This window comes from Oncorhynchus clarkii, chromosome 4 (genome assembly GCF_045791955.1).
Source record: "Oncorhynchus clarkii lewisi isolate Uvic-CL-2024 chromosome 4, UVic_Ocla_1.0, whole genome shotgun sequence".
Classification (NCBI taxonomy): domain Eukaryota; kingdom Metazoa; phylum Chordata; class Actinopteri; order Salmoniformes; family Salmonidae; genus Oncorhynchus; species Oncorhynchus clarkii.
In genome coordinates, this window is record NC_092150.1 from 70,826,629 (window position 1) to 70,841,541 (window position 14,913).

Genomic DNA, 14,913 nt, shown 5'->3' on the forward strand with positions numbered 1-14,913 from the left:
ACACACAATGAAACCTCCACACACACACACACACACAATGAAACCTCCACACACACACAATGAAAGCTCCACACACACTGAAAGCTCCACACACACTGAAAGCTCCACACACACACACACACACTGAAAGCTCCACACACACACACACACACACACACACACACACACACTGAAAGCTACACACACACACACACACACACAATGAAATCTCCACACACACACAATGAAACCTCACACACACACACACACACACACACACACAATGAAACCTCACACACACACACACACACACACACACACACATTGAAACCTCACACACACACACACACACACACAATGAAACCTCACACACACACACACAATGAAACCTCCACACACACACACAATGAAACCTCCACACACACACACAATGAAACCTCCACACACACACACAAACAATGAAACCTCCACACACACACACACAATGAAACCTCCACACACACACACACAATGAAACCTCCACACACACACACACAATGAAACCTCCACACACACACACACACAATGAAACCTCCACACACACACACACACACACAATGAAACCTCCACACACACACAATGAAACCTCCACACACACACACACACACACACACAACGAAACCTACACACACACACACACACACACACAACGAAACCTCCACACACACACACACACACACACACACAACGAAACCTCCACACACACACACACACACACACTGAAACCTCCACACACACAATGAAACCTCCACACACACAATGAAACCTCCACACACACACACACACACACACACAATGAAACCGCCACACACACACACACACACACACACACACACACAATGAAACCTCCACACACACACACAATGAAACCTCCACACACACACAATGAAACCTCCACACACACACACAATGAAACCTCCACACACACAATGAAACCTCCACACACACACACAATGAAACCTCCACACACACACAATGAAACCTCCACACACACACACACACACAATGAAACCGCCACACACACACACACACACACACACACACACACACAATGAAACCACCACACACACACACAATGAAACCTCCACACACACACACAATGAAACCTCCACACACACACACAATGAAACCTCCACACACACACACAATGAAACCTCCACACACACACACAATGAAACCTCCACACACACACACAATGAAACCTCCACACACACACAATGAAACCTCCGCACAAACACACACACAATGAAACCTCCACACACACACACAATGAAACCTCCACACACACACACAACGGAACCTCCACACACACACACACACACACACTGAAACCTCCACACACACAATGAAACCTCCACACACACAATGAAACCTCCACACACACACACACACACACACAATGAAACCGCCACACACACACACACACACACACAATGAAACCTCCACACACACACACACACACACACACACAATGAAACCTCCACACACACACAATGAAACCTCCACACACACACACAATGAAACCTCCACACACACACACACACAATGAAACCTCCACACACACACACACACAATGAAACCTCCACACACACACACACACAATGAAACCTCCACACACACACACACACACAATGAAACCTCCACACACACACACACAATGAAACCTCCACACACACACACACACACACACAATGAAACCTCCACACACACACACAATGAAACCTCCACACACACACACAATGAAACCTCCACACACACACACAATGAAACCTCCACACACACACACACACAATGAAATCTCCACACACACACTGAAACCTCCACACACACACACACACACTGAAACCTCCACACACACACTGAAACCTCCACACACACACTCAAACCTCCACACACACACTGAAACCTCCACACACACACACACACACACACTGAAACCGCCACACACACACACACACACACTGAAACCGCCACACACACACACACACACACACACACACACACACACACACACACACAATGAAACCTCCACACACACTGAAACCTCCACACACACACACACACACACACTGAAACCTCCACACACACACACACAATGAAACCTCCACACACACACACACAATGAAACCTCCACACACACACACACACAATGAAACCTCCACACACACACACACACACACAATGAAACCTCCACACACACACACAATGAAACCTCCACACACACACACAATGAAACCTCCGCACAAACACACACACAATGAAACCTCCACACACACACACACACAATGAAACCTCCACACACACACACACACAATGAAACCTCCACACACACACGAAACCTCCACACACACACACACACACAATGAAATCTCCACACACACACTGAAACCTCCACACACACACACACACACTGAAACCTCCACACACACACTGAAACCTCCACACACACACTGAAACCTCCACACACACACACACACACACACTGAAACCGCCACACACACACACACACACACTGAAACCGCCACACACACACACACACACACACACACACACACACACACACAATGAAACCTCCACACACACTGAAACCTCCACACACACACACACACACACACACACACACACACTGAAACCTCCACACACACACACACACTGAAACCGCCACACACACACACACACAATGAAACCTCCACACACACACACACAATGAAACCTCCACACACACACACACACACAATGAAACCTCCACACACACACACACACACACACAATGAAACCTCCACACACACACACAATGAAAGCTCCACACACACTGAAAGCTCCACACACACACACTGAAAGCTCCACACACACACACTGAAAGCTCCACACACACACACTGAAAGCTCCACACACACACACACACACACACACACTGAAAGCTACACACACACACACACACACACACTGAAAGCTCCACACACACACACACACACACACACTGAAAGCTCCACACACACACACACACACACACACACACACACACACACACACACACACACACACACACACACACACACACACTGAAAGCTCCACACACACACACACACTGAAAGCTCCACACACACACACACACTGAAAGCTCCACACACACACACACACTGAAAGCTCCACACACACACACACTGAAAGCTCCACACACACACACACTGAAAGCTCCACACACACACACTGAAAGCTCCACACACACACACACACACACACACTGAAAGCTCCACACACACACACACACTGAAAGCTCCACACACACACACACACACACACTGAAAGCTCCACACACACACACACACACACTGAAAGCTCCACACACACACACACACACTGAAAGCTCCACACACACACACACACACACTGAAAGCTCCACACACACACACACACACACACTGAAAGCTCCACACACACACACACACACACACTGAAAGCTCCACACACACACACACACACACACACTGAAAGCTCCACACACACACACACTGAAAGCTCCACACACACACTGAAAGCTCCACACACACACACACACTGAAAGATCCACACACACATGATGAAACCTCCACACACACACGATGAAACCTCCACACACACACGATGAAACCTCCACACACACACGATGAAACCTCCACACACACACGATGAAACCTCCACACACGATGAAACCTCCACACACGATGAAACCTCCACACACGATGAAACCTCCACACACACACTGAAAGCTCCACACACACACACACACTGAAAGCTCCACACACACACACACACACACACTGAAAGCTCCACACACACACACACTGAAAGCTCCACACACACACACACTGAAAGCTCCACACACACACTGAAAGCTCCACACACACACACACACTGAAAGATCCACACACACATGATGAAACCTCCACACACACACGATGAAACCTCCACACACACACGATGAAACCTCCACACACACACGATGAAACCTCCACACACGATGAAACCTCCACACACGATGAAACCTCCACACACACACACACACACACACCCCTTCTGTCTCTCTACAGACAAACACACATTCACTAACTCCAGTAAAACCCCTCTACCCAACCTGAACAGCCCCAGACCAGCTCCAGACATCCAGGCCCAGGTCCAGAGGTAGTATAGGGCAGACAGAGGTCTGAACCCCAGCTCGGACTGCTCTGGTCTGGGCTGCCGGTCCAGTGTGTGAGGGACACGAGACACAGCACCACTCCCAGAGAGAAGGACTACTCAACAATGGAGCTGTGTGTCTTCCCATTTTTCTCTCTCCCGACCACACACACAAAAGTAATTGGGATCATGCCTGCTGTATTAGAGCGGGCCTCAGGGCTGTGTGTGTACAGGCATAAGTTGCAACCTTTTCCAGCGTATCGCCAACCTATAGTTATATATGCATTAGCTGTGTGTGGGTCAAATCAATGGGGAAGCCAAGCCAAAAAAATACAAATAAAAAGCCATTACAACCGGTGTTGTGATAAATAAGTTCTCGCTATAACCTGTTAGTTCATATGCCTTGGCACCATGATATATAGGCCTAAGGCCGAGACAATAAGGAGACACACTAGCAGAATAAATTCAACCACACCTTTATTTCATCACAAAACCAGAGAGACATTTGTCCTGTGAAGTCCACAAAGCATATCGCATGTAACAAATAGTTACATCACCTACAGAATGGTCAAGCAAGTTAATGTTTCCGACAATTATGTACCATTAAACAACTATTGTTTTAGAACCACAGAGCTACCACAAGTCCCAAAGAAAACAGGAGCTGCCTCCTCTATTCCAGCACCATTTCAAAGTCATAAAATCACCTCTGCGTAGTCTAATAAAGTGACAACGAAAAAATCCCCAAAACAATTCCGTCCAATCAACCAAAGCTAAATATGATGTGGCTGTCCATGGGACTGATTTCTGTGCGTGCATACAAGTAGAAAAAACATGTTGACTCACCCTACAAGTAGAGAAACGCCAATGCCATCCTCCTCACTTTCATGTTGCCGAAACGGTCTCTGACTGTCATACAGTACACACTTTTAGTTTTTGTTGTCCTAGGCAAATCATTGTACCATCTAAACCGCTGTGAAATATATTGGTGTACAAAACTGAAAGTAAAAGATGCAAAAACTAAACTTGAGAACAGGAAGCATAGAAATGGCGCACATAAATCAGATTTACCGCTTCTCAGACTTGCTTTCAATGAACATGACAGATCTATAACTCACATTTCTGTGGGAATTTGGTCAGGTCACCCAAAAAGTTAGATACTGCAGCTTTAACATTAGTCTACATCTAGCGACAGTGAACTTCCATTCTCAGGCCAGCGGCACAGTGTATGAATTTATGGTTGGATCAATCGCCGTTAATCATTGATCAGTACGGAGGATAAAAAAAAATGTAAATTCTGTCAATAACGTTTGGCTTTTGATGTGAAGCAAAATCCAAAATGGCTATCCTGGACACTATTTTTTTTTGTGTGCCAAGACTCAGATTAGCTCAACGCTGATTGGCTATTATCTTTGTTTTTTAGGAAGGCCAAATTTGCTGCATTCATTCAATGCTACGGGCCGCAACAATGTCATACTCTTTTTGGCCAGACAGCATCAGACAGATGGACTACACAGAGGCAAAAGGGGCACTGTTTTGCTCGCTCGGATGCAGCCACTGGTGAGATAAATTCAGTCGCTTGCAAATTGAAGGAAAAGTATAAGAGACGAGAGCGACGAAAGATATAAAATAAAAAGTCTTAGTTAATTTTTGAAGCCTGGCTTCCCATGGCATCCATGAATACACACCACCATCTAAATAACAGCAATTGAACGTTATCTGCCCACAACTTGTGGCCTGACGCTAACTTAGCGGTCACAGAGCTATATAGCTTAACCGCGAGACAGAGATACTAACAGATTAAGTAGCTAGCACTAGAGTGGGTGTATGTAAACATGTACTAATAGGCTCTGCTAAACCGTGACTCTCTGACTGTGACCAGGGTTCACACCAGGGTTGGAAATGAATACCTGCCAAATGCGGGCGGGTAGATTTTGTCATTGTCGGGTAACGGCCAGTGTACACTAGGGAGTGGTACATTTCTGCGTGCCGAGGCAGCCGCCCAGAGTGGCTCGCTTGTGGGCATGCTGGCAGCTAGTTTGTTTGTGCATCAATAACTCAGTATAGCAAGTTTGCCATGTTTCTGTCTATAATATGGAGTTCATTTGGAATATTTTTCACCGTTTTCGTGATCGAAATTTCCGGTCGATTTCTCAGCCAAAACGTGAAGAATAAACGGAGCTATTCCGCCTACGAAAATAATATTTTTGGAAAAAAGGAACATTGGCTATCTAACTGGGAGTCTCGTGAGTGAAAACATCCGAAGCTCATCAAAGGTAAATGATTGCTTTTCTGATTTTCGTGACCAAGTTACCTGCTGCTAGCTGGACATAATGCTATGCTAGGCTATCAATAAACTTACACAAATGCTTTCTTGCTTTGGCTGTAAAGCATATTTTGAAAATCTGAGATGACAGGGTGATTAACAAAAGGCTAAGCTGTGTCTCAATATATTTCACTTGTGATTTTCATGAATAGGAATATTTTCTTGTAATATTTATGTCCGTTGCGTTATGCTAATTAGTGTCAGTCGATGATTACGCTCCCGGATCCGGGATGGGGAGTATCAAGAGTGCATCTCCTCCTCATGGACTGCACCAGATTTGCCCGTTCTTGCTGTGAGATGTTACCCCACTCTTCCACCAAGGCACCTGCTAGTTCCCTGACAATTCTGGGGGGAATGGCCCTAGCCCTCACCCCCCGATCCAACAGTTCCCAGATGTGCTCAATGGGATAGAGGTCCGGGCTCTTCGCTGGCCATGGCAGAACACTGACATTCCTGTCTTGCAGGAAATTATGCACAGAACGAGCAGTATGGCTGGTGGCATTGCCATGCTGGAGGGTTATGTGAGGATGAGCCTGCAGGAAGGGTACCACATGAGGGAGGAGGATCTCAATGCTGTGTGTTACAGGGAAAGACAACAAGCTCAGTACAAGGATACTATGACACCACCCAAGACCATGACGGACCACCCACCTCACCCACCCGCTCCAGGGTACAGGCCTCGGTGTAACGCTGATTCCTTCGACGATAAACGTGAATCCAACCATCACCCCTGGTGAGACAAAAAAGCGACGTCAGTGAAGAGCACTTTTTGCCAGTCCTGTCTGGTCCAGCGGTGGTGGGTTTGCGCCCATAGGCAACATTGTTGCCGGTGATGTCTGGTGAGGACCTGCCTTACAACAGGCCTACAAGCCCTCAGTCCAGTCTCCCTCAGCCTATTACGGACAGTCTGAGCACTGATGGAGGGATTGTGCATTCCTGGTGTAACTCAGGCAGTTGTTGTTGCCATCCTGTACCGATCCTGTTCAGTTGTTGTTGTTACACGTGGCCACTGCGAGGACAATCAGCTGTAAATTATTGCCCTGGCCACATCTGCAGTTCTCATGCCCCCTTGCAGCATGCCTAAGGCACGTTCACACAGATGAGCAGGGACCCTGGGCATCTTTCTTTTAGTGTTTTTCAGAGTCAGTAGAAAGGGCTCTTTAGTGTCCTAAGTTTTCATAACTGTGACCTTAATTGCCTAACGTCTGTAAGCTGTTAGTGTCTCAACGACCGTTCCACAGGTGCATGAATTGTTTATGGTTCATTGAACAAGCATGGGAAACAGTGTTTAATGTTTATCTGTGAAGTTATTTGGATCTTTACGAATTAACTTTGAAAGACAGGGTCCTAAAAAAGGGAAGTTTAATTTTTTGCTTTTGAGTTTAGAAAGTAACCAAAAATATTGTTGAGAAAGTTGCTTTTAGTTGCCTGGTTTGCTAGACATATTGTAAATTAATTTTTAAACCTGATGGGTTTATTGGTGTTAAAATGCACCAGTAATGCCATTTTGGACCCCCAGGCTGCTGATGTCATGCAGCCTGTCGTTTTTGTGTGTATACTTTTTCCATAACGACAACTTTGATGTCGGACGACAATAGAATGTTCATGATGTCACTGCAACAACTGTATACAGACATTTCGATAGTAGTAGTATAAACCAGACTTTAGTCATGAAATCTTTGGATGTACACCTGTACTCACTGTTTAGCACATGGTCTCACATGTGAATCCTTAAAGAGATGGGTGGGGCTAAGTCTCAAGAGGGTGTGAATGATGCTGAGTGGGTGTAGACAAAGAGCTCTCCAGTAGGTGTACCAAAACATTCAAAGGGCCATTTTCTCAAAACTGGGGTTACAGGTTTATCAACTTCCAAAGCAGAATAACTTTCCCATTTGTTCCTCAACTGCAGTACATGATACCATTTTCTATCTATGAGCCTCTACTTTTATCCAATGTAAATAACACCATTTCAAATTTTGCTACATAAGGCCGAATCGAGGCGGTCAATAAGCTACTGACGTAGCTAGCTAACTAGCCAACATTAAATACTGTATAGCTAGCTAACTGAATTAAATAACTTAATATTATCTAGCTATTTTGATGTATTTATCATTGTAAATTAAAAACAAACAAATGCATTTGTAGGTAGCTAGCTAACAGCCATGAAAGAGGGTGAAAGGACAGCAGCTCCAGCTGTCAATTAAGTTTCTGCCTTAGCACTACAAAGGATCAACTCATCATCAAGCTTCAAGTGGTATTTATGTATTCATTTTCCTTGATATGATCCTGCTGTTATCATGATTTGTTATAAGAGATATTATACTTTAGTAATCCACAATGACCCGCTGATGTAAAAGTCTAATAATGACATTATCTTCCATATACCTACAAATACCTTGAGATTCCTGGAGATTCCTTCAAAACGATTACCTACAGTTACCGTGTAAGGGACTTCACAGTTGGGTGCATTGTCGTGAGTGTGACCAGGGCCATCTGGGAATGGGGGAATTCAGGCATGTGTGAAGGCTACCTGTGTCCTGCATAACTTCATGATGGACATTTTTATTTTTTATTTAACCTTTATTTAATCAGGTAGGCCAGTTAAGAACAAGTTCCCATTTACAACTGCAACCTGGCCAAGATAAAGCAAAGCAGTGTGAGAGTCACACATGGGATACACAAAGGTACAGTCAATATAAAAAAATCTATAAACAGCATGTGAAAATGAGGACCAGGAGGGGACATGCAGCTCTCCGCCGTGTGCCAGACCAGAGTTCTGCTGCTCTACAAGATGTTGCACGGACGGGGCCAACAATGCAACACGGGAGGCAAACAATGTGAAGAATGTCTTCACCTCCTACTTCAAAGAGGGTGCTGTTCCCTGGCAACACCATAGACTGCACTATGCACAACCAAAGGCTATTTTAAGAGACGCCCACAATAAAGAGTATTCTTTACATTGTCAACTCCAGTTATTACAATTCCCGGTTTCTCTCCTTTTAATTTCTACTTCTCAGATAAGGGTGATTGTCTGCACAAAAACAAAACAGGCTCTTAACCTCTCTGGGACCGTTCGGGACGTGAGCGTCCCACCTCTCAACAGCCAGTGAAACTGCAGGGCGCCAAATTCAAAACAACAGAAATCCCATTATTAAAATTCCTCAAACATAGAAGTATTTTACACCATTTTATAGATAAACTTCTCGTTAATCCAACCACAGTGTCCGATTTAATTCAAAAACGCTTTTCGTCGAAAGTACAACATATCATAATGTTAGGTCAGCAACTAGTCACAGAAAGCATTCAGCCATTTTCCAACCAAAGAGACGAGTCACAAAAAGCAGAAATATAGATACAATTAATAACTAACCGTTGATGATCTTCATCAGATGACACTCATAGGACTTCATGTATGTTTTGTTCGGTAAAGTTCATATTTATATCCAAAAATCTGAGTTTACATTGGCACGTTACGTTCAGTAGTTCCAAAACATCTGGTGATTTTGCAGAGAGCCACATCAACTTTACAGAAATACTCATAATAAACATTGATAAAAGATACAAGTGTTATGCATGGAATTTTAGATCCACTTCTCCTTAATGCAACCGGTGTCAGATTTCAAAAAAACTTTACCGAAAAAGCGCACCATGCTATAATCTGAGTAGAGCGCTCAGAGCCCATACATATATCCGCCATGTTGTGGAGTCAACATTAGTCAGAATAGCATTATAAATATTCACTTACCTTTGATGATCTTCATCAGAATGGACTCTCAGGAATCCCAGTTCCACAATAAATGTTTGTTTTGTTCAATAATGTCCATCATATACGTTAAAATAGCTCCTTTTGTTAGAGCGTTCAGTCCAGTAATCCACATTCATAAAGCTCGTTCACTAGTTTCAGACGAAAAGTCAAAAAAGCTCCGTTAGTTAGTAGAAACACGTCAAACGATGCATAGAATCAATCTTTAGGATGTTAACATAAATCTTCAATAATGTTCCAACCGGACAATTCCTTTGTCTTCAGAAATGAAGTGGATCGTAGCTACCTTTCACGTGAGAGCGCCAGACTGAGCCTGTGGCACTCTGCCAGACCACTCACTCAAAGAGCTCTTATGAGCCCCTCCTTTAGAGTAGAAGCATCAAACAAGTTTCTAAAGACTGTTGACATCTAGTGGAAGCCGTAGGAAGTGCAAAATGACCAATATCCCACTGTGTATTCGATAGGGGCTGAGTTAAACTACGAACCTCAGATTTCCCACTTCCTGGTTGGATTTTTTTCTCAGGTTTTTGCCTGCCATACGAGTTCTGTTATACTTACAGACATCATTCAAACAGCTTTAGAAACTTCAGTGTTTTCTATCCACTCCAAAGAAGTTAAGAGTCACCCATACTGAAAATGTTTTTCAACAATTAGACACCCTACAACCCACACACTGGTATATCAATCTGATTTATGGATTGTGTTTTGTGCAGTAAGCAGGCTCAGGTGTCTGCCCACCTTCAAAGAATAGGCAAGATGACCAACCATGGAGAATATTAAGACATCTCATTATTTATATTACTACGCTATATTGTTTGTCCTGTGTCTGTGCATGTTTTTCAGTATAAAGTACTCTGGAGCCATTCAGTGTGGACACTGGACACCAGGTGAGGCCACACACACAGAGATTCCTGTTGAACACGGTCTCTTTTGAACAGTCTCTTTATATATGTGAACCCCTCCCGCTTCTGAACTGCTTGACAGAGGGAACAGTATGAGCAGAGGTGACAGGTCACTTGGTCGGGTCAACATGAAGCATTATAAAATAGATGCTTTACATTGAAATACAGATCGAGATGTAGTAGTCCCAGAGTTAATGATCCATGGTCAGTTCTGCATTTCACCTCCTGATGATTATGATGACATACTGTTAGTATTAAAAAAACTAGGCTTAATCATCCCATCTCTCTCTCTCCCTCTCATCTGCAGGTATGTTTTGATGTGAGAGAGGATACCAACCCCCAGTCGCATCATCACCACCTCACCCACTTTAAGATAACCCTTGGGCCAACTGGGGGTCCAAAGCTGGTTAGAGATACTTCTGTAATTCTGATGACCTGAGAGAACGATGTTTAGTAGCACTGTAATTCATTAATCATGTGCAGTCTTCCCTGCTCCTCTGTTCTCATCTCTTTCCCCTTGTCGGTCACACTCACACCTCTCTGCCCACCTCTTTCTTCCTTCCTGTTTTTATAATGCATACCAGATGTGCATTGAAGTACCGATTGAACTAGTATTTCAAATATAATATCACAACAATCATATTTATAATGCATTAAGTACAGATTGAACTTGTATTTATAAAATATCACAAAAATAATATTTATAATGCATGAATTATGTATTTATAACACTTGGATAAAGAACTTTTCAAACAAGCTTTTCCACATTCTCTACTGGTTGAAATCTATAAGTCTCTAATTTGATTAAATACTACACCTATCCTGTGTCGTCAGATCAGTGTAGATTAAGGAAATGACCTGGCGAGAAGAACCTGTTTTACAGTATTTACATGATGCATAGGAAGTGTGGTGTACTGCTTTTGTAATTCTGGTCCTATATGTATGCCTTACAAATCAGCCTTTAACTAGTTAAATCATGTGCTCTAGTCTAAGGCAATGTTACAATGTATAACCATTGATGTCCTAGGACCAGGAATGGTAAACACTGTTGAAGTGTATAATTGTAATAAATACAGTGCATGCAGACACAGCATCATTCAAAGACTGGAGTTTGATACTCCTGGTATTGGATATGACGGAAAAAATAATGTCTCACAGACATTCATACCTGAACCACACCTTTATTTGCCAAGATAGAGTACAAGATCAGAGAATACATTCAATGTATGCTTGGTAATAACTACATGGATATACGACTTGCATCCTTGGCACAATAAAGTTATATTATATTCTACTCAATCCATAGGTTTCATTGATGCCATTTAGAATGTCTTGAAGTTAATACAACCGGCTATGATTGCTGTGGTTCATAGCTAGCTAATATTGACATTATGATATTAGCATGTAACAATCGTGTGTGTGTAACAGTAATTTTCTGCAATTTCTTGGGGATTAATGATTAATTGGTGGAAGCAATTCAAATCACTGTTCTGAACTAATATGTATACCAAATGTTTTATGGTCCACACAGAGATCAGCTACAAAACTAGCAACACATCCATAGGCATACAGGTATTTTTATCCTCCACTACGCAATAAGAAAAGAGTTAGCCAACTACATTAATTTAGCTGCATTGCATAGCAAATATCAGCAAGGCAATCTTACAAAATTGTACTTTAAATTTGCAGTAAATGCTTTAGCTAGCTAGATACTTTACATCCACTCTTTCCCAAGACAACAGCCTGGTTTTCTCAGGAATCCCAAAACATTCAACAACAAAAACGCTCATAAAGCTACCTGGCTAATGTTAGCTAGTCAGCGAGCTTGCTAAAAAGAGATTTTGACACAAAAGCATGCATAATTGTCTCTACATTAACTTATTCCTGTCGACTGTACATTTTTAGTGATCATTTTTAGTGATTCATGATTAGTTATGACATTATAATTAGTTACATTTGCGACCATTATAGTATTTTTGTCAGCAATCTTTGCTGAAGGACGTCTCTAGCATTGGGTCGCAAAGAGTCAAATTCGTCATGGGAACCACTCGATATGATTGATCGTTGCCCAACGTTAGCCGCTGGTGATGTCATAAAGTTGGGAAACGCATTACTTTTTCACTGCCTCCCACGCTAAGTTCGTGCCACCCAACGGTCCCCAGACCACTCCGCTTCTCACCGCGTTCCTTCCATTGAAAATGAATGGGAAGCGGGTTCACTGCACGGTGTACATGAGCCGTAAGAATGTATATTTCACCAGCCACGTTGGCAGGTGGGCACACAGAGCATTTGCGATTTTATGTTTGTTTTTTTAAGGCCACATGTAGAAGTTGGTCGAATTGACAAAGGCTACTAAAGTGTAACTTTGTTCTCATGTTTCTTGGACAGTTCCATAATTTTGTTCACATGCTAGGTTGTTTTTCAATTTGAGTTTGCTGCAACTGTCTGCTGCTAGGAAGACGTCGCAGTCAGATTATTTTCCATCACAGACAAGCGAATGACCAAGTTAACATGGTAACGGCCTGTCCATTAAAATTCCAGTTGAACATTTTTGTCTCACCTAATTGTGCTTGATTGCGCATAGCTCACTCCTAAAAGTCATTGTTATCCTAGATGAACGTGTGTGCTTCTACATTTCTACTTAGGAGCACATCATGTACTCCTTGTAAAACATGTCAGCGTAGAGACCTGAACTATACTAATAGCCTGCATCACTCACTCACTTTTGTGGCAGCGCAGGCACTTTGTTTACTCTTCTACTCGGTCAGTTGTTGAAGCGCTTATTTGTTTTTATTATTGGATGTAAATTATTTATTTGAACATACATTGGTTAAAAGACGCAACTCACAAAATGAAATGAAATTCAGCAATATACCCCATTATTCTTACTGGTAATACATAAGAAGGCATACTCATTTTTGTGATTTTTGGTGTAATTATGAAGAAAAATATTTTGTCGGGTAAAAAAACCCCAGAGTGGCTGTCACACTGGCTGGTGGACCAGAACTGTCATTGGTTTGTGATAAGAACAGTTGTTGTTGTCACAGCTACTACAAAGGTCAACATGGTTTAAAGGGCCACTACAACTTGGCGCCAACAGAGATGGCCGCCTCGCTTCGCGTTCCTAGGAAACTATGCAGTTTTTTGTTTTTTTACGTGTTATTTCTTACATTGGTACCCCAGGTCATCTTAGGTTTCATTACATACAGTCGAGAAGAACTACTGAATATAAGATCAGCGTCAACTCACCATCAGTACAACCAAGAATATGATTTTCGCGAAGCGATCCTGTGTTCTGCCTTACAAACAGGACAACGGAATGGATCCCAGCCGGCGACCCAAAAAAACGACTCCGTAAAAGAGGGAAACGAGGCGGTCTTCTGGTCAGACTCCGGAGACGGGCACATCGTGCACCACTCCCTAGCATTCTCCTCGCCAATGTCCAGTCTCTTGACAACAAGGTTGATGAAATCCGAGCAAGGGTAGCATTCCAGAGGGACATCAGAGACTGTAACGTTCTTTGCTTCACGGAAACATGGCTCACTGGAGAGACGCTATCGGAGGCGGTGCAGCCAGCGGGTTTCTCCACGCATCGCGCCGACAGAAACAAACATCTTTCTGGTAAGAAGAGGGGCGGGGGCGTATGCCTTATGGCTAACGAGACGTGGTGTGATCACAGAAACATACAGGAACTCAAATCCTTCTGTTCACCTGATTTAGAATTCCTCACAATCAAATGTCGACCGCATTAT

At 43.3% G+C, this 14,913-nt stretch overlaps 1 protein-coding gene across 2 annotated transcripts in view; it reads right to left on the reverse strand.

The window, feature by feature from the left end:
• The window catches only part of LOC139407247 (ribosomal protein S6 kinase polypeptide 1), a 53,534-nt gene that overhangs the window by 28,890 nt on the left and 9,731 nt on the right, over positions 1-14,913 (reverse strand). Inside the window, exon 1 of one of the 2 annotated variants that reach the window (XM_071150850.1) lies at positions 4,133-4,415. The exons of the other annotated variant lie outside the window; for it this stretch is intronic. Within the exon in view, the coding sequence (XP_071006951.1) occupies positions 4,133-4,321 (189 nt within the window). The 5' untranslated portion in view covers positions 4,322-4,415. Of the gene's footprint in view, positions 1-4,132; positions 4,416-14,913 lie in introns of those variants that run through there. 2 annotated transcript variants of the gene reach the window in all.